The sequence below is a fragment of the Panthera tigris genome, chromosome B4, assembly GCF_018350195.1.
Source record: "Panthera tigris isolate Pti1 chromosome B4, P.tigris_Pti1_mat1.1, whole genome shotgun sequence".
Lineage (NCBI taxonomy): Eukaryota > Metazoa > Chordata > Mammalia > Carnivora > Felidae > Panthera > Panthera tigris.
Genome location: NC_056666.1, coordinates 12,547,485 through 12,572,965, shown reverse-complemented (window position 1 = coordinate 12,572,965; position 25,481 = coordinate 12,547,485). Strand labels below are relative to the sequence as shown.

Here is a 25,481-nt window from a genome sequence, read left to right as displayed (position 1 = left end):
TGGTTTTTGCCTCTAACACTGATCAGTGGCAGGATTGGAAGTGGGTGGGGATAGGTCGGGCGTGTGGTTAATGAGATCCCCCAAATCCCAGGTTGAGCCATCAATCTCCCCTCATTTAGCAAATTGCCTCCAGGTCATGATTTGTATCCCATTCCTATTTCCATTCCAGTGGCCTTTATGTGTATTATCTAATTGAGTCCTTATCACAACTCCACCGCATGGGTTTTAAGAGCTTCATTTTATAAACAGGGATCTGAGCCTCAGCCAGGTTGAAGATCATGGTCAAACAATGGTTACCTGGCCAGGGCCAAGATTCCAGTCCAGATCTTTCTGACTTGAGACTCTGGGCCCCTTCGCATCATGCTGAGTTGGTCCGCGTCTCCGTGAGTCATTACATAACTGGAAGCGTCCTCGGCTCTTTTTATTAAAGCGTGGGCGTTCGTGGAGAGGGCTGCTAAAGACGGTGATGGGTGTGCTTCCTCGGCTTGCTCAGAGGGTGAAGCTCAACCAAATACACCCTGTGGGCATGCCTGCCTTGTCCATGTGAAGTGAAAGGTGCTTCCTGCTTCTGCTGCAGGCCGGAGCACTGCGGGGTCCCGGTGGCCGCGATTAGGTCATCAGCAAGGAGGCCCTGACCTGAGGGAGGTGGCCTGGTTCTGAATGCGGGGACAAGAGTTGAGGTCAGAAAGGAGACCTCAGTCAAGGAAGGACCGATGGGATGATGCTTCATACCTGGCAAACAGCAAGACTCCTGCGTTTCCTTGGTCCCTCAGACTCTCCTCTCCTAACAAGAGGAAAGCGCTCGGCTCTCGGAAGGCATGGACGTCTGTGTCCGCATCAGTGTGGAGGCCAGAGGAAGGGCGAAGGCACGGGGTGATAGCCTTTGCTGGACAGCGCAGGGGACTCGGGTAGAGAATGTCAATAAGGAAGAACGGACGATGTCTACCGACCCCTCCACGGCCCCCACATCTGCCTCTGCTGGCTTCTCCTGTTGGGGGACAGACTTGGTCTCACACGGAGGGGGTGGTTGGGCAAATGCACGTTAAATGACTGAAAAACCAAGTTCCAAACCGAGTTCGAAAACCATCGGCTTACGTGCTATAGCCGATGCCGTGGAAAGAAACCTCAGCACACGTATGGGTTCTCCCAGCATTGATAGTGTTTTTGTTAGGCTCGTGCTGTGAGCAAAGCATGTTGCTTGAGGTACTATCACAACAACTGATTTCCTGAAGAAGGAAAAAAAAAGGTCAAACACGTGTAGAAAATGCACACCCCATTTTCACTGACCGCAGGCAGTAGCTAAAAAAGGCAGTTTAAATGAAAAACAGTTACTTTTAGGAATGTAATTATGATTACAGACTTCTCTTCTAATTATTCCAACCTGTTACGTTTAGCCAAGTCGGGCCAATTAATAAGCACAGTGGAGTGGAGTGTTAACTAAAATCTAGACTTTGGAGAGGAGAGTTAGGTATCTCGTGGTTCGTGGGTTCGAGCCCCGCGTCGGGCTCTGTGCTGACAGCTCGGAGCCCGGAGCCTGCTTCCGATTCTGTGTCTCCCTCTCTCTCAGCCCCTCCCCCGCTCACGCTTTGTCTCACTCTGTTTCTCAAAAATAAATGTAAAAAAGAATCTTTTTTTTTTTTTTTTTAAATAAACACAGAATGAAGTCAGTACTCTTTTATTGAGAGCTGGGTTCCAGGGCACGGCCTCAGGCAGCCTTCACGTGCCTGCCGTCCTTTGTCCCTAACAGAACCTGCAAAGGCGGGCGGTGTTCGTCCCATTGTATAAGCTGGGAATAAAGAGGTTTGGTGAGATTAAGGAGCGTTCCCCGCACAGGACTCTGACCGGGTCTGTGTGGCGTCAAAGCCCCTGCACTAGGCACTGCACGGCACAGCCCGTGGAAGACAGAGCTTGGGAAACGTCATCCCTCGTGTCCGCTCTAGAGCCACCTCACGCGGGGAGCGTCAGTGGTGGGGGATGGGGCCGAGGAACACAAACGTTAAGAATGCTGGAAGCCAGGAAACGAGTCCCTGTGCTACCTTTCGGGACCCCAAGCCGGCGAGCGGTAGCCGTTCTCCACCAGAGGTGAACGCCTCTTCACGGCCCGGTTGTCTTTTCCATTCTAGTCTAAAATCCATGCCGCGCGCAGCCTGAGCGAGATCGCCATCGACCTGACCGAGACCGGCACGCTGAAGACCTCCAAGCTGGCCAACATGGGGAGCAAAGGGAAGATCATCAGCGGCAGCAGCGGGAGCCTCCTGTCATCAGGTACGGCAGGGCCTCTCGGGGAGCGTGGAGGAGGCTCGCCCAAGCGCGGCGCCCGGCCCAGCGAGGCTCCGGGCAAGGCCGGCCAGTGGCAGCCGCGGAGGAGGCAGCTTGGCAGGCTCCCCGGGAGCTGGCTCCGGTTGTGAGACCGAGGTTTTGAGCCAAACGGGAATCTGAGAAAACCGCCCAGAGTGCCAGAGGGTGGGGGGAGATCCGAAGCAGCAGAACCAGGCAGCGTGGGAAGGACCGTCGGCCGCAGAAGCCTCTTGAGCACCCTCCAGAGCCTTCTGAATGCCGATGGCCGAGGGTCAGGAGCGTCAAGTCCAAGGACGGGGTGGGGCGTGCTTGTGTGCCCTTAAAGGAGAATTCTACCAAGGAGGGGGGCTGAAGGCAGGCTGGTGGTGCTGAGCGACCCTCCGCCCTGCTCTCAGGCGAACTCCTCAGGACTCTGGAAGGCCAGAAACTCCAGGCCTTCGGAGAGTCTTGCTGTCACAGAATGCCACGTAGTGTCGAGCCCCTTTTGCAAGTGGGAGTCCCGGGGTCTGATTCCAAGTGTGCTTCTAAGAGCCCTGGGCAAGTCATTTTGTCATTGGATGCAAGAGGGACAGACTGGCTCTGTGCGTGAATTCAGACCGGCTGATGGCCAGAGTAGGGACGCCATTGGCCGCGGTGACAGGAAGAGGCGGAGGTTTGCGGAGCACAGGAAGCGGGAGGGAGGGGGTCGTTGTTCGGAGACGTTGAATGCAGGTCACTCCCCAGGCCACAGGATCAAAGCCTGATTGTTCTTGGGGACAGCGTTCTCTTGCCTCGGAGCCTCGAAGGAGAGCAACAAGTCTTTCCCCTCCCTCATCTTCCAGAGTCAATTTTTCTTTCTTTCTTCCTTCCTTTTTTTTTTTCCTTTGAGATTTCTCCCTGCCCTAACATTCTAGGAGTTGTCTGTAAATATTGCGTCCCTAGTGTCGCCTCTGTCCTAGTGCATCCCTCTCTCCTTGATGCCCACCCCCACTGATGCTGTTTACCGAGCCCGCCCCCTGCCCCCCCGCCCCCCCGCTCCCCCGCACCGTGCCCAGTACTGCTGTCCCTCCGTCACCCTCAGCCATAACTTCTCTGCTGCTCTTGCTTCCTCGGAACCCTGCTGATGGGGACGCCAGCCGGAGCTCATGGGTTCACAGAGGCATCCTGCCTGCCCACATCTCGGCTCCTCCCTCCATCAGCTTTGTCTAGATTCTTCTCCCCCTCGCCACAGTTCCCCTTTACTATACCTTCCCCTGTCGTTATTTCGTTGTTTGTCTTTGCACGTGGTGCTTCCAGGGTTGTAAAAGACTGGAAGTGAAGATCGTCTCAAAGAGAAACAAATAAGAATGAGCCATGAAAAGCGATGTCCTTCTAAGAACCAACTCCTTGGTTCACCAGGGTCTTTCCACAGCCCCGTCTAAGGACTGCACACAACAGCAGTAAGAGGAAACGGAGAAGGGCAAGAAGCTGAAGGGGTCTGGGCGGCCTCCAGGCCGGCAGAGTCCAGTCAGAGCCTTGACCCGGAGGACCAGGGGGAGGATGTGCCCCTCCCGGACCGAGAGGCCCGTTTACTGAGGGGCTGATGGAGCTTCAGCTCAGGGGCCCGCGCTGGCCAGGCCTTTCAGAGGGTTTGGGAGGGCCCAGCCACGTGTCCTCATGGCATGTGGTTTTGTGAACATAGAACGTTTTGCATTCTTTTTTTTTTTTATCTTGAAGTGCAGTCCACGTAGGTGTTATGTTAGTTTCAGGTATGTAACGTGGCGATTTCACCATCTCTCGTGCTCACCTCAAGTGTAGCTACCAGCTGTCACCATGCAGCTCTGTTAAGGTGTCACTGACTGTATTCTCTAAGCTGTACCTTTCTTCCCTGTGACTTACTCATTCCATCCCTGGGAGCCTGTGTCTCCCACCCTCCTTCTCCCATTTTGCCCTTCCCCCTCCCCTCTGACAATCACCAGTTCTCTGTATTAATGGGTCTGTTTCTTTCTTTCTTTCTTTCTTTCTTTCTTTCTTTCTTTCTTTCTTTCTTTTTTTGTAATGTTCATTTATTTTTGAGAGAGAGAGACAGAGCATGAGCAGGGGAGGGGCAGAGAGAGAGGGAGACACAGAATCCGAAGCAGGTTCCAGGCTCTGAGCTGTCAGCCCAGAGCCAGACGAGGGGCTCAGACTCACAGACATGAGATCATGACCTGAGCTGAAGTCAGAGGCTTAACTTCCTGAGCCACCCAGGGGCCCCTCAGTCTGTTTCTGCTTGTTGTTTGTTTATTCATTTGTTTGGTAGATTCCACGAAGAAGTGAAATCATACGGTATTTGTCTTTCTCTGTCTGATTTCTTTCACTTACCATAATACCCAGGTCCATCCATGTTGTTGTAAAGGGCAAGATCTCATTCTTTTTTATGGCTGAGTAATATTCCGTTGTGTGATGTACACACACACACACACACACACACACACACACACACACCCCACATCTTCTGTATCCGTCTTATCAATCCTAAGTGTCTTCTATTAGTGGGCACCTAGGTTCTTCCATATCTCGGCTGTTGTAAATAATTGCATTATTTTCCGTAAATCCACTAAAATTATATAAGCTTCATGCCCCACAAAGCCTGGCTCTACTTCTGCCACCATAGGTTTACCATAAACCCCTCCCTGCCTCAGATTCTTCTAAATGTTTTCAGCAGTACAGCGAGGCAAATGACCATAATTTCTGAGGCCTTCAGCTTTACAGTGAAAGCTGTAGAAAATGCTGCTGTCTCGTATCTAAGAGAAGGTCCTACAAAACCTGAGACCCACATCTCAAATTATGGCCACTCTCAAGCCCCTGCTGAGTGGCAAAGGGCAGAGCCATAGTCAGCTCCTGTGTTTGTGCTCTAGACCCTTCTAACCCCTGGTAAAATCCAGAGTCTCTGCTTTGAGCCTGGATTTATCTGCCCACGGTCGTCCTCATCCAGCCACAGATGAGCCCCACCCATCCCTCAGGCTTCGTGAGGTGTGCATCCCTGTGTGGCTTCTTAGCCATTTGGAAAGCCGGGTACTGTGCAAATTTGGCACGGTTCTATCCAGAAGGACAGTGGATTCTTCCAGCTCAGTTCTCAAACTTCGACGTGCATCAGAACCACGTGGAGGGCAGTTCAAACACAGATAGCTGAGCTCCCGTCCCAGGGTGTCTGATTCTGTAGGTCAGGGGTGAGCCTGAGAATTTGTATTTATAACAAATCCCTAAGAGATGCCGATGCGGCTGGTCTGGGGACCACACGTTGAGAGCCACTCTTCCTGCTGAAGAAGAGATAGAAGCCTGAGGTGACGGTGTGGCTTTGGAACACAGAACCCAGGTATCCCCGCTTTCGGACCTGTGTCTTGGGCCGTCTTCTCTGGCCGCTCATATCTGTGAGCCTGTGGGGGCACCACGGCAGTAACGTAATCGCAGCCACAGATCAGGTTGCGTCCGGGAGCCCCAAATCTCCTGACGTAGTACTGACATCACTCCGTTATCAGCAGATGAGATCCAGATTTTGCAGATGAGAAAGCAATTCAGCTGTGTCCCTGCCACCAGCATAATAGAACAAAATAGTACAGTAGCAAATAAAGCATCTTTACCCCAAGATACAAAAGTGACTTTCAAATGTATGATAACTTCATGTCAGGGAGTCTACTTGGGAGCTCCTGACGCAAAGACCTCGCCCTCCCCACTTGCAGAGGGACTCCGTTCCTGGGCACTGACTCCTCTGCCCTTTCCCTGCCCGCCCTCTGCCGCACCGCTGTGCAAGGGGAAGGTGGGAGAGGAAGAGACCGGGAGGTATGAGCCGTGCCCCAGGACCAGATCAGGCAGCGCGTCAAACTCTGCCCAGCCCTGCCAGCTGGAGCCTGAAGAAGTGTGCTTGATGTCATGCTGAGGCTGAGGGTCCGTGGGGACACCTCCCTCCCGTGACTTAAGAAGACAGTGGAGGGAGAGACTCCAAAAAGGAAAGAATATAGGCCATGAGTTAACAAAGGGAATTTCTGGTGTCCACAGATCTGGTCATCGTTTCCCCCTGGGGTTGCTGATCGCTGCCCCTCTGTCTTGTGCGGGAAGAGATGCCCTCAAGCTGACACCAGCCCTCAGCAGCCCCACCTGGAAGGGGGTGTTTCCCGTCACCCACAGTGAGGGCGTCCAGCCCTTGGCTTAAAAAACTCCACAGCCGGGGGGCGCCTGGGTGGCTCAGTCGGTTAAGTATCTGAGTCTTGGTCTCAACTCAGGTCATGATCTCATGGTTCATGGGTTCGAGCCCCGGGTCAGGCTCTGTACTGACAGTGCAGAGCCTGCTTGGGATTCTGTCTCTGCCCCTCCCCGACTTGGATTCCCGCCTGCTCTCTCTTTGTCTTCCAAAAACTCCCGGCTGGCTAGTTTCCCACTAGCTTCTTTTTGTCCTTCAGTGACCTCTTGCCTGTTTCTCGAGAACTCCTTAGAAATGTGTTCCCCCAGATGGATGGGGCCTTGCTCCTGTAGGACAGCCCTGATTTTAAACACTCTTTTTATTACACTTGCCAGACACTACATTCTACTTCTCATTTAGAAAATACGATGTGTCTAATAAATATTCCTTAAAAACATTTTGAGAACTGAGTCCTCATTTGAAAATCCTTTTTTCTACTTCTAGCTCAGGGCCTGACATCCAGTAGGTACTCCAAACACGATTCAAAAAAAAATGTTTGTAACATTACATTTCCATGACTTATAACTAGAAACACGTACCTTCTGAACCCCAGCCTCTGGCAACCACCAATCTGCTCTCTGTATCTATGAGATTCAGTTCTGGGTTTTTTGTGGTGGTGTTTTTTTTTTAAGTTCCACATATAAGTGAGATTATACGATACTTGTTTCTGTGACATACTCCACCTAACTCAGTGCCCTCAAGGTCCATCTGGGTTATCCCAAAAAAGTGAGATTTCGTTCTTTAAGGCTGAATAATATTCCATTGTACGGATATGCCACATCTTCTTGATCCCTTCATGGATGGGTTGTTGCCATATTTTGTTGCAAGTAATGCTGCCGTGGATGTAGGGATATGTCTATCTTTTTGAGTTAGTGTTTTCATTCTCTCCAGATAAATACCCAGTACTGGGATTACCGGATCATATGGTAGCTCTATTTTTAAATTTTGGAAGAACCTCCATACTGTTCCCCACAGTGACTGCACCCGTTGGCATTGCCACCAACAGTGCACGAGAGTTCCTTTTTTTCCACAGTTGCCAACACTGGTTGTTTCTTGTCCTTTTGACTCTGGCCGTTGTGACAGGTGTGAGGTGATATCTCACTGTGGTTTTGATTTGCGTTCCCTGGCGACGAGTGACGTTGAGTATCTTTTCATGTGTTTGTCGGCCGTTTGCATGTCTTTGGGAAAATGTCTGTTCGGATCCTCTGCCCATTTGTGAATTGGGTTGTGTGGGTTCTTTGCTGGTGAGTTGTAGGAGTTCTTTATGTATTTTGGATATTAATCCCTTATCAGTTATATGACTTGCAAATATCTTCCCCCATTCAGGAGGTTGCCTTTTTGTTGTGTTGATGGTTTCCTTTACTGTGCAAAAGCTTTTTAGTTTGCTGTAATCCCCCTTGTTCATTTTTACTTCGGGTACCTTTGATTTTGGCATTAGGTCCAAAAAATCATTGCCAAAACCAGTGTCAGTGGTATAGGATTATTGAAATTAAAATCTGAAAAATAGTAGTAAAAATCTTGCATGTGGTCCATTTTAAGGATCATCTATGTTCCTTTTTTAAAAAGTTTTTTAATGTTTATTCATTTTGGGGAGACCGCACGTGAGCGGGGGAGGGGCAGAGAGCGAGGGAGACACAGAATCCGAAGCAGGCTCCGGGCTCTGAGCTGTCAGCACAGAGCCTGACGCGGGGCTCAAACCCATGAACTTTGAGATCGTGACCTGTGCCGAAGTCAGATGTTTAACCGACTGAGCCACCCAGGAGCCCCTGAGGATCATCTGTGTTCCTGGAGCTCATGGTTTCTTGGGCCTTGCCTAGAACTGTCACATACCCGCCACTGATACTCTCCTTCGGAATGTACTGTATCACTTTTATCTACTGGCCTCAGACCTTGAAAATTAAATTTGTCAAATATTGTTCATCCTTGCTGTCTTCTATCCACTGTTTCACTCTTATCTATGCCCAAATTGTGGTGTAGCTGACCCTTGTAACACTGTAATATTGTTGTGGGATGAGCTCTTTCTTTAGCTCCCAAACCTTGCTTGGTGCAATGCACAACACTTAGAAAGCTAGAGCCCCTCTCCTCAAAGTGTTTCATACTGTTTATTGATGTTAACAGAGAAAATATTTCCAAGCTGTTGGTAACTTTGAAGGCTGTTTTCCTATTTAAAGGCATGTAAATACCTTTAAAATTACTGACGTCCAGTACTTGGCATCTGAGGTATGAGTTGCTAAAGAAACAAAGCCGTGTCGTTGCTATTTATTAAAGAAGTTGGAAGTCTACATTTGCTAATGCCCTGAGCCACAGGGCTAGCATTAAAAAAAAAAAAAGGTCCACGTAGTTGGAATGATTTATTAAGGCTTAGTGCTAAGCCCCCCACCCCAAATTCTTCAGTGATGATACATAGGACTCTCTCACATAAGACCTATAGGCCCCTGTCCCCAGGAGAGACCCTTAGAGGTAGTGAACCATCCAAGCCCAGGAGGCAAGACCTGTGTTGGAATAAAAGGAATATACGTGTTAGGACACCGAATGCAGTTCACACTGTAGGAAGGTTATAGAACCCATATCCCAAATTCATTTGCAGAAAGGCCCCGGGGACCAGGCTCAAAAAGGATGTGAGGACCCTTGTCCCCAGAATACATCAGCTGAGAGATGGTGAGGTCTTCGCAGAGTCCCCCTGCAAGAAGGGATGTCGAGGCAGCTCAGGCTGCCAAGCCAGGCCGACAGACCGTCTCCCCCTGCCCTCCACGAGCCGGGTGCCATCTTGGCCTCGTCACATGCCGTGCGTGGCTGGACGCTGCGTAAACCCCCTGCCTGACTGCTGCGGGCACTCTTCACTCCGTCCTGGCGGAGCCTGCGGGTTCCCTCCAGATTCGCCAACACCTCTCCTCCATTGCTTTGGCTCATTGGTGCTTCAGGTACCTCGTTTGCAGAGGCTCAGACAGAGTTACAGAGGACAACTATGAATTCAAACCACTCGGTTATGATGTTTTCAGAGTTCAAAAAAAAAAAAAAGCGCCTGGCATCTTTTTTGCGGGACTTCAAAGGGGTTTGTTCCTCTCTTCCCTTCCCCCATTTCTTGGTATCTCAGAAAAGATTGGAGAGGGACAGAACATGTAGTAACCAAACAAAAAACAAAGAAAACAACAGCTGTACTTGTCCTGGTAGCTGAACACGCACAGCCTTTCCATAGCTCGTCCAAAAGTGGGAGAGCGCGGAGGCTTGTCCTAAGCATTGTTCGCACGACTTGCCAGCACGGAACAATTCTGATGTCAGTGGGGCATGTAGGGGCTAAGGGAGACCTGGTTTTGCCCTCAACCTTTTTTTTTTTTTTTTTTTTTAAGAGAAAGAGAGAGGATATGCTGTGCACAAGGTGGGGGAGGGGCAGAGTGAGAAGGAGACCCAGAATCCAAAGCAGGCTCCAGGCTCTGAGCTGTCACCACAGATCCCAACATGGGGCTCGAACTCACAAACCGTGAGCTCATGACCTGAGATGAAGTCAGACATTCAACCACTTGAGCCACCCAGGCGCCCCGTGCTCTCAGCCTTTAAAAAAAGGGTTTTTTTAAATATTTATTTATTTTTGAGAGGGACAGAGTGTGAGTGGGGGAGACAGAGAGAGAGAGAGAGAGAGGGAGACACAGCATCCCAGACAGGCTCCAGGTTCTGAGCTGTCAGCACAGAGCCTAACGTGGGGCTTGAACTCATGAACCGTGAGATCATGACCTGATCGGAAGTCAGATGCTTAACTGACAGAGCCGCTCGGGCGACGCTCAGCCTTTTCAAAGAAAATGGTGCACAGCTTGCTTGGGAAATACCTTGTGTTCTGCAGGCCCACGTGGCTTGTCTCATTAACCACCCGGACAAAAAGATGGTACTGTGTGTCCCCTCTGAGATGAAACAAGGAGACTGGCACTGGCTTCTTGACTGAAAATCCAGGGGCATAAGCCGCGCGTTTGCTACAAAAGGATGTGCTGTGTCTATAAATAGGAGCCGGGCTGGGTGATTCATGAGTTGGCGGTTGAGTCCTCTTTGTCGTTGTGATCAGCAGGATTGCGAAGCATGTGGCGAGGGATCTTTGGTTTAAACAAACAGCACCGGGGCAAACCCTGCCGCCTGCGATCATGCCCCAGCTCTGACACTCGCCGTTCTGGGGGAAAACATGTGCAAAGCGCCGGGCCCTCGCTTTGCCTGGGATCCGTCCACAGGCATGACTCACCCGTTCTCACATTCTCATTCTCTGAGTGCTGGCACTTCCTTCCATTGTCAGGAAGTTTATTAATAACTAATGTAACAATGAGGATGCCAGCTATCTGACATCTCTCCCTACAGAGAGCTGATCTGATAGGCGTCAGCCAGCTTTACGGTCACGGCTGTATTCAGGTCAACACACATTGCCTCGCGCCGGTACAAATCACATTGTCTTTTGGTTTGTGTGGGGTTTTTTTTTTCTTGTTTGTTTTCTTCCTTTCTTTCTTGTTCTCACTCTGTCTCCTCCCTGTGTCTCTCTCCAGCCTCTTAAAGTTCTCTGGTAGCAGCTCCCTGCCTCCTTTTGGAGGATTCCAGGGGCTTTAATTTGGGTCATAACCTCCGTGCTCTGCAGGCGGGCACAGCCACACAGGCCCTGCCTGAGGACTGGGGTTCTGCCAGGGTGTGCCCACGCCGGACCGGGCAACCAGTGAGGGGTGACACCTGTCCTGTGGGATGGCTGTGTCTGGGCTTTGCTTGAGCGGGATGGGCCGGAGTCAAAGCTGAGAAAGGAGGGAGACCGGTTGTCCCTTTCTGCCCGCCTGTTAGGGGAAAAGAGCCTGAGTAAGTCATTTACAGTGATCTCTTTCTGCCCTTGGGTATTAGTACCAAAAGAATAGTAAAGAGTAAAGAGACCCAGAGCAGAGTAAGCACGTATAACCTAAGCAAGCTCCTCTCCAGCGCTGAAATTTTAAACATTGGAAAATAAATATCCCTGTGGTCCCTCATAGACATCGCTGCGTTCCCATTGAGCCCAGCGCTTTCGATGCCGCCGCGGAATTAGAGTCTGGGAGCTGGAAAGATCAAGCCCCTCATTTCACAATATAAGAGAAAGGGGGAACCATGTGAATTACCCATAAACAGTAGTTTGAAATGGATATCGAACTTAATATTTTTATTAGATACTGCTGCTAATTTTTATAGTCAACTATTCAGCCCCCCCCCCCCATTATATTTGTCCTCTCTACCCATTGTCGAAAGTGCCACTGAGCAGTGAAACGGCCACACGGTAAAACTCTCAAAGAGATCCCTACCGGCCACCCAGGTGCTTCCATTTCACTACTCGTTCAGGTGGACTATAATTGCTGAGCCCGATGAGAAGTTGTCCGGGCATATGTTTTTCACATTAAAAATCCCATTTAATTCTTGGAGATGGTCTCCAGAGATCACACGTTTAACCCGAAAAATCTGCAGTGCGACAGCATTTCCCACGGCCTCTCAGGACATCTTTTGTGTCAGGAACTCCTAACTGAGGACTCAAAAGGAAAATGCCTGTCTGTTCATCACGAGGAAGAGTTGAGACCTCTCCCTCATATTTGTTCCCGAGGTGTCAGCCAAAACTTTGCCTTGCAGCTTTTAACAGATCGGCTGGGAATACGCTTCTTCGTTTTCTTTTTCCTTGAAGACTGAAACAAGACAGATTGTCCTTTCCTTCCCTTCCTTTTAGGATAACAGATTTCTTTCTTCCTGGGGGGACTGTTTCAAATTTCCCCTCTTTTCAAAGAGGAAAGCACCCCTTCTGTCTCCCGAGATCAGGGGGCTCTTAGTCAGGATCCCATCTGTGTAAAAAAGAGATGAGCCACAGTTCCTGACAATGTTCTTCAGGGGATGGTTACTCACATCCGGTGCCGAGTGGCCCAGGGTCTTTGGAAAGATTGGAGCAAATTCTCCATCGCAGCTGAACGAGGATATCCGTGCATGTGTTTGCCGGCTGGAGGGGAGCTGGCGTTCCCCGCCCCCACATCCTGCCCCAGGCAACTGGCTGCCCACCGGGTGAGGTGTCCCCCGGCTGGAAAGTAAGAAAGTGATGGAGGCTGTTCCTCCAGAGCCGTGGGACAGGTTTTTACCACATCTCTGCCGGGAACGTCTGCGGCACTGGTCCCATGGTATCAGTAAGGCCCTCAGAAGATTCCCAGATAGGCACCAAAAGCGACTTTCTGGCCTTGAACGCATCAGGCAGGTTCTCTGGCTGTGGCTGGATGGATAGGAATGGTCCTCTGTGAGGTCCGGTTTTTCCCTCTTCCCCCACCTAAATTCCTAAATTATTAGTGACCTGTTTCTATCAAAATTCTTTGGATTCAGGTTGAAACATAATAGTAAAAGAGCCAAGGGGCGCCTGGGTGGCTCAGTCAGTTAAGCGTCCGGCTTGGGTTCAGGTCATGATCTCGCGGTTTTGGAGTTCGAGCGCCGCGTCGGGCTCTGGGCTGACAGCTCGGAGCCTGGAGCCTGCTTCGGATTCTGGGTCTCCTTCTCTCTCTGCCCCTCCCCCACTTGTGCTCTGTCTCTATCAAAAGTAAACAAGCATAAAATAAAATAAAATAAAAAATAATAAATAGCCCAACCCAAAAGATTGTGTTTTCAGTCTAGTCTCCTGCAAACACACAGTTGACAGCAATAACCAGGAAGGCTCCCTGGGGTGCTGATCTGATTCGCTGGCAATGGAGCACAGAGAGCATTTCCGCTGATTAGACTGGAGGTGATAGCTTCCTTGGTGGATTACCTAGTTGGCCCTGAGGTGAGGGCTCCCTCCCCATATGCTGTTCCCTCTCTCCTTCAGGTGGCCTTGCTGATCTCCGGCCTCTTCCTCGTAGGCAGCTTTTCACCACCCACCCCACCCCGTGCTCTCTGAGGGTCGGGCCTCAGGTAACATCGAATCACCTGTCTCCTCCACCACCACCCCCCCCTTGCTCACCGATGCTTGTTCTCCGGTGGCTCATCCGAAGAACCCCTCGGCTCCTTCTCCCCCTTCCTGCGGCCTGCGTTTTAATCCATGCGGGATGTGGAAAGAGTCTAGGGGTGAGAGGCAGATATGATTGCGCACCACACGGTTCTCCTACTGCAGCAGCCCAGCAGTGACCGAGACAGAAAGTTCCTGCGCCCCTACCGTTTCCTTCCGGGTGTGAGGCGGACCAAACAGAGCCACCCAGCTGGAATCCCAGCCCTGCCTCTCTATGTCCTAGTGACCCCTTCTGCGAAAACGGGGATGATGTTTTGGTGAGGGTTGTGTGAACTGTAGCACAGGGGAAACTTCTGTCAGGAGTCTGTGAAAAGCCACTCCCTCCCTGGTTCCCTCCCCACCCCTCACCCCCACCCCCCAGTGTCCTGATGGACAGGGCAGTGGTAGTACCTGCCTCCCACCAGCCTTGCCCGCCTCTTGCCTACCCGCTAACTAGCCTTCCTCTTGTCCAATTGGCGTGCCAACTCCCCGTGAAGGCCAGGAATACTGTTGAGTACAAAAACTAATGCTCTTGTAGCATCTGTTGTGTTCTAAGCTCTCTCAGCATGTCTGAGGCATTCTCTCATTGGTTCCCCCCAACTTGTGAAGAAGGTCCCCTTTCCGTTCCTGTATCTTAGGGGAGGAATCGGAGGCTGAGAGGCCTTGTGTCACGTTGCCAAGGCCCGGCAGCTAGTGCGTCGCAGAGCTGGGACACAAGCCCAGACCTGCTGACTCACCCACTGGTTTGTAGACTTGCGTCTTCTTCTACTTCTGTCTTCTGAGTGTGTTTTCTGAAGAATATTCACCTCACCCCTTCCAGAAGCGTGGTGCTGCTTCAAACTTTGGACAACCGGGTGTTAACGAATTACTGGTCTCTTTCAAAACACACTCCCATCGCCGCCGCTTTCTTTTTTGCTCCCGTACGGATTCATCATGTGTGTGGACAGCCCTTTCCAAGTAGCACTTGGCTACTGTTTTGTCGACCCATAAAGTTTGAAACCTTGCTCTTCTCGGATGGTTCCAACCACCCTCCTGCTTCATTGATCCCAAAGATGGCTCTGAGTAACTGCTTTTTTAGCATCCAAACTTATACACGTGTGCTGTGGTCTGTTGATGAGATGGAGAGGTAACCGGGCCCTTTCAGCGCTGGTTGATAATTAGACGTTCCCTTCCAGTAACTGAGCGTGGGACCAGAGTTGGCCTAGTGTTTGTCTTATCCGGAGGTGGGGCTGGTCAAGAGGAGGGAGGTTGACACTGTGTGTAAGGTTACTTTTGTAACAATTGAGGAAAGGACTGAAGGAGACAAGAGGGAGGTACTTAAGTAAGCTGTTTGTTAAGTAATAAATTCCCCGTGTTTGGAGCCATCTTGGAGGTTGGTTAGTTGGCCATCTTCTGGATGGGGACATGATGGCTCCAAGAAGTTAGTGACCCCGAGGTCTGACACCATTTCATAGCAGACACGTGATGGAAACCCAGGTCCTTCCTTGTCCATCACTGCTCTTCTGAAAGATAGCAGCTTTACTTCTTTATAGCTTCCAAAAGGCGAAACTAGCAACCTCAGAGTGATCCATGTGCAAGGGCGCATGGGTGTTCAGATAACCAGCAATGGGTAAATCATAGCAACAGAGAACTTCTGTATCTTTCATCAGGTCAATGATTTCTCCATCTAGAATCATTCTTTATTCATGAACCTTTCTGTTGTAAGACTCCCATTGACCTCCCGAGGCCCTTCCCTGATTGAATTTCTTCCTTTCTTCCAGAGTCATTCTCTGTCACTTGAGGAGAGTAAGAGTGAATCCGTGAATCCCTCCCCATTCGAGGCTCTCTTGCTGGCCTCCCTCGTATGTGTCCCCCATGACAGGGAATGCCCAAGGGCACCTGTGGAGGGGGTAAGAAGCCCCTCGGCATCACAGAGACCTGGGGCTTCTTCTCCTGATGCCCCTGAGCTTCCCTCTGTGGTACTGTTACTTGGGTACCCTTGCCGCCGGGCACTTGGCCACTTCTTCTTGTGGTGGCCATGTTTGCCTGGTTCCGGGTAACAGCCCCACAGGCTCAGAACCCTTCCCGAAGGGTTTCCTTTAAAGAAACATGCCTTGGGAGCCTCTTTTCAAATGCATAAGACAGACAAATACAGAACTCCCTGGCCCAAGGAGCCTCGAGTGGGGCCTCTGAACCCCGGAATCTCCTTGACCTTGTTCCCACCCCCATGTGCAATGGCTCCAGAAGCATAATTTGCAGACTCAGGGGCTCAAGACACAGTTTGAAAATACTGCCTTTGTATGCTGAATTGCAGAGTGAGGTCTTTTCTTGAGCAAGAAGGAGGAGGTAGTTTCAATGGTCTCTTTCTTTCTAGTTCTACTGTGTGTTTCACTCCTGTTAAATCTACCCGAGATCTTGACGACTTACCTTTTCCAGGCAGTGATAAGTGCTGTATGTGCGTGGTCATCTCGGTTAGTCTTTACAACAGATTAAGGAGGGCGGGTCATTTGCCCAAGGTCGCACAACTCATGAGTGGTTTAGAGCCCATCAAAGCCAGATCTGTTTTACTGTCTACTCACCATCCAGTTACTGCTAAAAAAAAAAAAAATCTGCATGGCCAGTCCAGGGCCAGCTCAGTTACTTTGTAAAACTTTTACTTGGTATAGTCCTCATAAGGCAGTTTTCAGAAAAAAGGCAGGAAACAGAGCCAGCCAGTGTTGGTGGTTTCAGATAAAGATAAGGGCCTCTTGAGCCATCCACTCTGTCTTATGTGGGTTTGGTATTTGGACTAATTATAATAAATAATAATAATTTAAGTGGCGCTAATGAGCCCTGTAATTCAGCACCAAAGCTGGAGAGACCAGATCATCCAAACATGTTGTACTTTGTCTCCCAGAGTCCAACGTTCCTGTGATTTCTGCCATCCTTGGACACACTGAATCCTCAGACTTAATAAATCATCATTTCCTATCGAGGGGTTAGGCAGGGGTGAAAGGGAAAACAGTGAATTTTTCACTGGAGCTAGAAATCCTTTAATCTCATTGGGTCCAGGTTTCCCCAGGCCTGTTTTTTTATTTTTTACATTTATTTATTCTTGAGAGACAGAGACAGAGCGTGAGCCGGGGAGGGGCAGAGAGAGGGAGACACAGAATCCGAGGCAGGCTCCAGGCTCTGAGCTGTCAGCACAGAGCCTGACGCGGGGCTCAAACCCATGAACCGTGAGATCACGACCTGAGCCCAAGCCGGACGCTTAACCGACTGAGCCACCCAGGCGCCCCAGGCCTGTTTTTTTTTAAATCTGAAGTCTGACTTCTTCCCAACCTTTACTTCACATCGTTACTAACGCTTTAGATGATGGAGCAGAGGGAAGCCCATTAGGTGTCCGTCCCTGTGTCTTCCATTTTGATTGGTGACTGTCGCCACGAGAACCAGATCAAGATGCCGGGCGACTGAGCTGTGCTTCCTTGGATGGGTGTACCCTAGAGGTAGCTGAGTACTGACGAGCGCAGGGTAATTGACCTACAGAGGTAAGAAAACCTGAGCCGTATCAGAAGGGGAGACTGCGGTATTGTCCCAGCGATGTGTTGCGTGAGTGTAACAGCTTAATGTCTGACAACCATGAGGAAATGGGAGCCTTAGTAAGATTCAAGGCTCTTTGTTTGGGTTTCCAATCGAACTTGGAGTCGTGCAACTGAGCATGACGAAACCTGGGGAAGAGCTGCAAAAATTACTGAAAGTTTGGAAGGCAGGTTCTATAACTTGTAGGTGCTCACAGGTACGAGTTCTCTTTACCAGGCTGAACTGCACTTTAATTATAGCATCCAAGTTTATGGCTGATGACATTTATGTGTGTGTTTGTTCCAGCTCATATGTATTAGCTACTGTGGAGGCATAAAGGTGGTACGTTCCTGCCGTGAGAGATCGTCTCTATTTCAAGCTACGATGGGGTGGGGGAGAAAAGTAAAAAGCCCAAGTTGGAGTCAAAATGTACTTAGCCATGAGACTTTTCGAGTATTAGGGTTATGGGAATCTACCTGCATGGTAACTGAGGGGTAACCGAGGGGGTAAAAATGGGGTTTCTTGCTGAAAGACTAAGTAAGAAAGTAGAATAGTCTATTTAGAGGGATGATGTGAGTATAGCAGAGCTTTGTGACACAAAGGCATGAAAGACCTTTCTAGACTCAGGATTCTGAGACGCTTTCTTTACCCTTGGAAGAGAACAGTTGAGTCTAGCGATAGCAGTTGCGTTGTTCTCACATCTGTCATCTGATCGCTGAATTATCCCAAAATGTTCCATATGGAAATACAATCCCTACCCACCTCTCCCCATAAAATCCCGCTGGAACTTTTACTGGGATTGCAAAGATTGTCTTGTTTAATTCCTGGAGCACTGACACCTGTACATCAGGCTTCCAATCCATGACCATGGTAGACCTCTTCATCGTTCCTCCGCAGGGTAGAGTTTCGCTGTAGAGATCTCGCACATCTTTCACTAGACTTACCCCTAGGTATTCGGCGTTGTTTGATGCTCTCGCAAATGGCGTCGTCATCCAAGCCCCTGGAGCGCGTACCTGATAACACCTGTCCGTCTCTGTGAGCATGAGAAGCAAAGTAATTATGAGCTTCTCCGTTCCCAGGGCGTCGGTGGGCCTTGTTGGAACCCACCAAGGTAGAAATGCAGAATAGCTTCACTGCTGGAAACCCGCTTCAGAATGCAAAGACTGTGGCCCGGAAAGTGTTTTTTTGGTCCAACCTACATTCCTCCGGTTGGCATGCTAGCTTATTTTCCTTTCGAGTTTGGTTCACAGTTTGCCTTCCACCAAGATTTCATATCTAGCTGTCTGCTGCTTGAATCGTCACGCAGATACTTCCACCCTGCGTGGTAAAATACGTATAACTTTCATCAGGAGGGATTGTGCTCGTGATCCAGTGTTACGTTAAAAAATATATAATGAAAATCAAATTTTATTCCTAAAACCTATGCACTGAGATAAAAAGGTCAAAAGAAAAAAAGCGTAACGGTGGTTATCTCTGGGGGACTTACTTACAGACTACTTTTGTACGTGTCTCGATTTTCAAGTTTTTTATGACCAACATGCAACCTCTTTGAACTTTTTAAAGGGAAAAAAGGAAATTAAAGGTGTGTATTCAAATGACTGGCTTGGACTGAACGTCCCCCTTCACTGTGTAAAGGCTATCAGAACACGCTAGTGAATTAAGACAGGTATATACCACGTATCTTGAGATAATCAAGAAAGAGAAACTTCTTTTTCAGGGGTGTAAATTTCCCTGCCAGTCCTCTGGGCAGCTGTAAACTCCACTGAGGGCCAAGAATTGGCTCCTCGCACCTGGGACTCGGCAACACCTGTTTTATGTCCCCCTCCCATGATTCCTGGGCGAGACCCGCCTCCCCAGTATGGGCTCCAGGGAGGTTCTCCGCGGTCCAGATGTGTCTCCCCCTTCCGCCGCTCTACTAACCCCGCTGTTTATTGACAGGTTCTCAGGAATCCGATAGCTCTCAGTCGGCCAAGAAAGACATGCTGGCCGCCTTGAAGTCCAGGCAGGAAGCTCTGGAAGAAACTCTCCGCCAGCGGCTGGAGGAACTGAAAAAGCTCTGCCTTCGAGAAGCTGTAAGCAGTTCACGTTTTGTGCGTGTGTGTCCTCCTCTGTCCTCACAGAGTTAGAAAAAGCAAAGCTGGGGATCACACGGACAGCATAAGAGGGAGGCGGGACCTCTCCTGGACCCCAGATGGGGGACACTCACAGCCCCGCCAGTGCTCTGTGACGAACAGGAGTGGGCCTTAATGAACCACTAGGACAGCAATTAAAGTGGCTCTGCCCGAATCCTAAAGGGGACCCCACTGGAACCCAAATGACCGTAATGGCAGTCCCGTGTAAGTACTCGCTGCACCATAGTGTATAAGGCGTCTCCTCCTGTGATACCCCCTCAATGGAGAGACTGGCTTGCCACCATGTAACTAAAATTTTTGTGCCTGAGTTTATGGCCATGGTGGCGCTTGTTTGTCTTGATTATATTTCACATTTATCTTGGGAAATCCTATTGAGAGACCTCGGTGGAGATCAGCAAGGAAACCAAGGTTTCACTTGATAGACGATCCCCTTTAAAACTCATGATCTGGTGTTTCTTTCACTTTTTCTTTAAATGAAGTCTTAGCCTGGTGAGATTTTTAAATTGTACGGAAAGCAATGCTTCCTCAAGCCTCTATACACCAGGCTCGAGTTTCCTTGGGATTTTGGCCCTGTGCCCACCCCCACCCCCCCACTGTCTGTATTTGTTTAACATTTATTTATTTTTGAGAGAGAGAGACCACGGGTCGGGGAGGGGGCAGAGAGAGGGAGACCCAGGATTCGAAGCAGGCTCCGGGCTTCGAGCTGTCAGCACAGAGCCTGACACGGAGCTCGAATCCACGAACCGTGAGATCATGACCTGAGCCGAAGTCGAACGCTTACCCAACTGAGCCACCCGGGCACCCCAGAAAAGTTGGTTGTTTAATTCATTACTGTGCGGGGCGGGGGGGCGTACGCACACACATGGATGCGGGCACCCTGGGGAGGGCGACCGTGCTCGGCTTAACCTTATACGAAGAGCTCTGTTGGTGAAACAGTTCGGAATGGGAAGCAAAAGAGGTTCCTGAGCTGACGAGTGTCCTCCCCTCCCCTCCCAGCCCCAGTGCCTTGTCGCAGGAAGAGTGAAACAAGGGGCTATAGAATGAGATCGCATTACTTTTCATCTTGGCTTAATTGCGCTCTGGCTTGATTTAAACCCGAGCCTGCTCGAAGCCGACCCACATGAGCACAAATCCACTGCAAAGCTTTGGAAAGCAGCCGGCCCGGCCAGGGGATCTGCTCCCTGATAGTCTTAGCATTAGCTACCTTTTTATAGAGACTGTGCTGAAAGCAATGAAAAAATATGGGCTTGGGTGTCTGTCTGCATTTAATAATTTGTAAAGCCTTGTTTTGTTTTTAGTAAAGGAAACGTCCCTAAACCCAGCAGGGAATCAGCATCCGAAAATTGGAGAAGCCTGTCAGGGCAAGGTTAGCATGCATTATAAAGGTCTCCCTGTCTCTCTTAAAATAAAAGCAAAATAAGGGAAACCGAGCTCCCGCTTCTTAGAGTGTCGACACCAGCAAACAAGTTGGGTGGAAGAAATAACCTCTCAGGAAACAGATTGCTTCTGTGCTTGCTCAGCCAGTCTCCCGACTCCCCCGCAGCGAAGGGGCGGGAGAACTTTCTCAGTAACTGCCCCGCTCTTTGTCTGTGTCACACACACCACACACCCTCAGCTCCATCTCGAGGAGCCCCGTTTGTCCGCTGGGGCGCCAGGCGGCCCGAATGCCGTGCGGTGCGGCAGGATGTAAGCAACGTAAGAGCAGAAGGAACCAGGCCGACCCCTCCACGAGAGCTCAGCTCGTTAAAGCGCCCCTGCCCCGTGCGGGTCTGGTTCCATGTGAAATCAGACGAGTCGTGGAGAATGGAGGGCTTGACTCAAACGCCTTCAAGGGGATGGTGGGAAATCAGTAGCCTCATTTTTGAATCCAGTTTGGTGCAAAACCACAGACACTTCGGGGTTCTAAGTCAAATGGCCAGGTTAAATCACGTTCCCCTCCTTTTTCTAAGTTTCGAGGTAAAAAAACGAAAGTCCTAAGAATATAAAACCCCCAGTGTATTGTGTTATTTATAGACAGGCTTTTAGGGAAGCAGATAAAAATGTTGCAGAATAAACACAAAACTACTTTGGAGACATTTGAACTACGTTCCCTGTTTTAGAAAACAGGGAAGAAAATCGCAGAGCATTTCATACTCAGTAGTTGGCCATTATGTTGTGAAACGCGTACAGTGAGGAGTTAAAAGTCCAAGAGTTCATTTCCTGGTCACCTGAACACAGAAGGAAAGAGACCCAGGAGAGGGAGCTGCCTGTGCTTATACATTCACACACACACACACACACCCTAGTCGCACACACACCCCAGTGCATCCACATCCACAGCCTAGTGCACACACACACCCAGTGCACACACATACACTCCAAAGTATGCACACACACATATAGCGGTGGGGAAAGGCCAGATCAGTCCTCCTATAGAAAGTGGGTCCAGACGCCTGGGTGGCTCAGTCGATTGAGCATCCGACTTCGGCTCAGGTCATGATCTCGCGGTCCGTGAGTTCGAGCCCCGCGTCGGGCTCTGGGCTGACAGCTCAGAGCCTGGAGCCTGTTTCAGATTCTGTGTCTCCCTCTCTCTCTCTGCCCGTCCCCTGCTCATGGTCCCTCTCTCAAAAGAAACATTATTTAAAAATTAAAAAAAAAAAAAGGTGGGTCAACACCTGGGGTCCCACGTCTGGGGCTGTCCCACCCGCCGGCCACTCGTACTGGGCTGCTTGCACAAAAGCTCTTTGTGCAGACGGACCGCCGAGCTCTTCTTATCAGAGCGGCCCCTGGAGTCTCTGTGCCCTGTAGACATGGACAGACGACTGGCAACCCGGGGCTGGGCTCTGCCTGGAAGCGGACCCTGTGCAGTGGAGATGCACAGTGGCCGTCCCACGTTCCCCTGGTCCCTGGAAGTGACCCCGTGCTGTTGATACCCTGGCACTACCAGTGGAGTAGCCACTGACTCAAATCTGATCTTTATTCCCAGACGTCATCCCTACAATGGAGCCTAGTTCTAATCCTGAATCATCCACAGACCTCAGCGTCAGCCAGGATCATTGTCACTGTGGTGACCTGTCAACTAAATTCAGTGTCCTCATACTCACACAATTAGATTTCTAGAGCTGAGAACACACAACAGATCTCTTTTAATGCCCTTGACAGTAACATAGATTAAAGTTTCAGTTTCTATTGAAACTCTGGAAATCTGTTTCTATTGATTTTTTGGTTTTGGTTTTGGTTTGTTTGGGTTTGTTTTGGGGTTTTTTGTTTTTTGGTTTTTTTTTTTTTTTTTAGAGAAAGTGCGAGCGGGGGAGGGCCAGAGGTGGGGGGTGGCGGGGAGAGAGAGAATCCCAATGCAGAGCCCGAAGCTGGTCTTGAGCCCATGGCGCTGGGATCATGACCTGAGCCAAAATCAAGAGTTGGATGCTCAACCGACTGAGCCGCCCAGGCACCCCAAAGCACATAGGTTCTGTAAAGAAAGGACTGTTCTTACACTTTTTCTGAGACATGAAATTGCGTTTCAGGAGCTCTTAGGTGCGTCACTAAAGGCGACTGTTTCGAATCTGTGCGCGGAATCTGTGCACCACAGTGTGCGTGTGTGTGCACACGTGCATCCTGGAACTCAAGCGCGTGCCTTCCTCTGATTTCTCTTCTCTCTCCTGCTCTTGCACGTACGCAGGAGTTGACAGGCAAACTGCCCATTGAGTATCCCTTGGACCCGGGGGAGGAACCACCCATCGTTCGCAGAAGAATCGGGACGGCCTTCAAACTGGATGAACAGAAAATCCTGCCCAAAGGAGAGGTGTGTCCTTTATGTTGTTGGATTCTGCTACGTCAGCCATATTTGTCCCCCGTGTTAGGGCTTCCAGACTTTCTGTCACCGTTTCTTCATTCTCCCTGATGCCAGATGCCTTTTCCCTTTTGCTCCGGGGTGTCTCACCTTTTAAGCTAGCTGGTTAGTCAGTGAGGGGCTCCCCTCCCTAGGATTAGTTACCTTGCTCCTCTGTGAACGGGGAGCCAAGTGCGTGGCTGCCTGCTGTGTGAACAGGGAAGCCAGGTGTGCTCCCAGGGGAGACAGAGGCAGGACGGAGCTGGGGACGGGAGAGCTCTTCCTTCCTAGAATAACTCTGTGCATGTTCGTGCCAACTTGGGGGTACTTCCTTTTACTGATTCTGGGCTGATCTATGCAGGGACAGGTAAGGAAGACAGGGCACCACGCGGACTTCTCAGTAAGCATTTTGATTTCTGCGGAAGTTGTGTGTGGAACATGATCGGCCTGTCACAAGTGGCTACGTTAAGCTTGGGAGAACATCCCAGCAGCACACACGTGGGCCTGTCTTTTTAAGGACTTCCCGACCCTTTGTTACTGGGAGCCCAGCACAGTGTGGAAGAAAACCAGCAGAGAAGCAAACGGGTGCAGGCACCCCGTTGTCGGAGGGAAAGACAGTGGGGTCTGCCCTTGGTGGCCTTAACTTCACCTTGCTGCAAAAAGTGCTACCAGACTTTCAGCAAGATGCTGGGCCCTCCTAATGTCACTCGTCTGCTTTTAGGGGACCCACTGAAGCTTTGCTTTTTCATCCTCTTTGGCACTAAACGTTGGTGGGGGGCTGGGGCTGGAGAGGTCAGGACTGGGGAGGGGGGCGGGGGGAGGGTCTTGGGTCTCCCCCCGGTTAATAAGCTATCCAGCCTCAGACCAAGAGAGATTCAAGGCCAGGCAAACCTTTAGGCCTCAAGGCCATGTCCAGGAAATGTCTTCCCAGATTTATTCTGAATGAAGCTACTGATGAAAATGCTCTTGAACAGAGGGCTTAAAAGAACAGGCATCAAATCCAATGGAGGAGGGAATGCCACGTATGTGTTTAAATGCACAGACTCTAAAAAGTGATTGGGGGGAGCTCACATTCTTGTGTCACACCCGCGGTGGGTGAGTGTGAGGGTGAATCCCGAGGGGACGCGAGTGCCCTGCAGCCGCCAGCAGGGGATCAGCCTGAGATTGGCACTGGCGGGTCCCCGGGGGGACTGGTGGACACATCAGAAGCTTCATCCACATCACAAGCTGCTCTTCCAGAAGATGAACTTCCCAATCCTTACATCTCTGAGCCTGAGAAACACTTAACTTGCTACTTAACCCCTGCTTAATCGTGCTCAGCGACCAAGAGTTGCTGAGCAGAGAGGAAACAGTGGAGGTGCATGGCTGTGGGTGGGCCCTGGATTTTATCGGGGTCAGGACGGGGGTGAGGGTGGGTGGGATTCAGGAGACCACCTGGTTGGGCATTTTTCAAATCCGGCTGTCGGCAGGATTGCCTGAGGAACTGCCATGCCCTTAGGCCGGACAGACGCCTGGCACTAAACTTACAAGAGCAGACCCCACCTTAGCGAGTGCACCGTTGTTCTTCCCGCAGCCCCGAGGGCCTTCTCACCAGTGGCTCCCTCACACTGTCCAGGAAGAGAGGACTGTCCTTTCCTGAGAAGCTCATGTGCAGCCCTGTCTTCCTTACCTGTCCCTGCAGAGATCAGTCCAGAATCAGTGAAAGGAAGTACCCCCAAGTTGGCACGAACATGCACAGAGCTATTCTAGGAAGCGAAGAGCTCTCCCACCCCCAGCTCCGTCCTGCCTCTGTCTCTCCTGGGAACATATTTGGCTTCCCTGTTCACGCAGCAGGCAGCCACGCACTTGGCTCCCCGTTCACACAGCAGGCTGCCATCTGGACAGGCAGCGCCGCGGCTCTGTGCTCGTCTCTGCTGAAGGGGCGAGAGCGCGTCCTGGGCTCCCACACTGGGGCGGGTCTGGGGCCAGGGCTCTCCTAACCACCCGGGAGCAGCTGCTAGCAGGAGTTACCCGCACAGAACAGCCTTTGTCCTCGGGCGACTTGTTTGTTTCAAGACCCCGGGCGGGAATCCATTTCCATATTCTTCTCCCTCCGGGGAACAAGTGCAGCCAGCCCTGGAAGGAACCGGAAGGAGTTTATCAATCTCCTGAACAGCTCTGTGTAATCTTCACCTCCTCCTCCCTCCTGGGCCCCACTCCCCTCAACAGGAAATGAATCCGGCTAAGAGTTCTGTGTTGGATGGAGGCTGTCGGCCCGGTGCGTGCCTCCCACAGGCGAGCCTTTTTTATCCGGCCCTGAGCTGGAGAGATCTGTCCATCCCGACAGACGTGGTGATGGGTTCCCACGTGATTAGGTCGCTTCCTGTCACGTTTTTGCAAGGGTGGGGATCGCCTGGGGCCTCCCTGGGCCTCGCGGGCAGGTACTTGAACACCCCTCTGCTCGAGCAGCGGAGAGGCGGCGGGGAGCACGCCATCCCCGTTCAGCTGCTGCGTCCGCCAGGCTGTTTTCTGGCAGCCACAGCCGGCAGGCCAGAGGGAGGTGCCCCAGGGGAGGAAGGAGAG

The 25,481-nt window shown here is 50.7% G+C and overlaps 1 protein-coding gene across 6 annotated transcripts in view; it reads left to right on the top strand.

Annotated features, from left to right (window-relative positions):
- FRMD4A (FERM domain containing 4A) overlaps positions 1-25,481 on the top strand; it is a 614,651-nt gene that overhangs the window by 560,235 nt on the left and 28,935 nt on the right. For all 6 annotated transcript variants that reach the window (XM_042991088.1, XM_042991087.1, XM_042991091.1 and 3 more), the window contains 3 exons: positions 2,124-2,265; positions 18,918-19,051; positions 22,770-22,892. In XM_042991088.1, the coding sequence (XP_042847022.1) occupies positions 2,124-2,265; positions 18,918-19,051; positions 22,770-22,892 (399 nt within the window). The remainder of the gene's footprint in view (positions 1-2,123; positions 2,266-18,917; positions 19,052-22,769; positions 22,893-25,481) is intronic.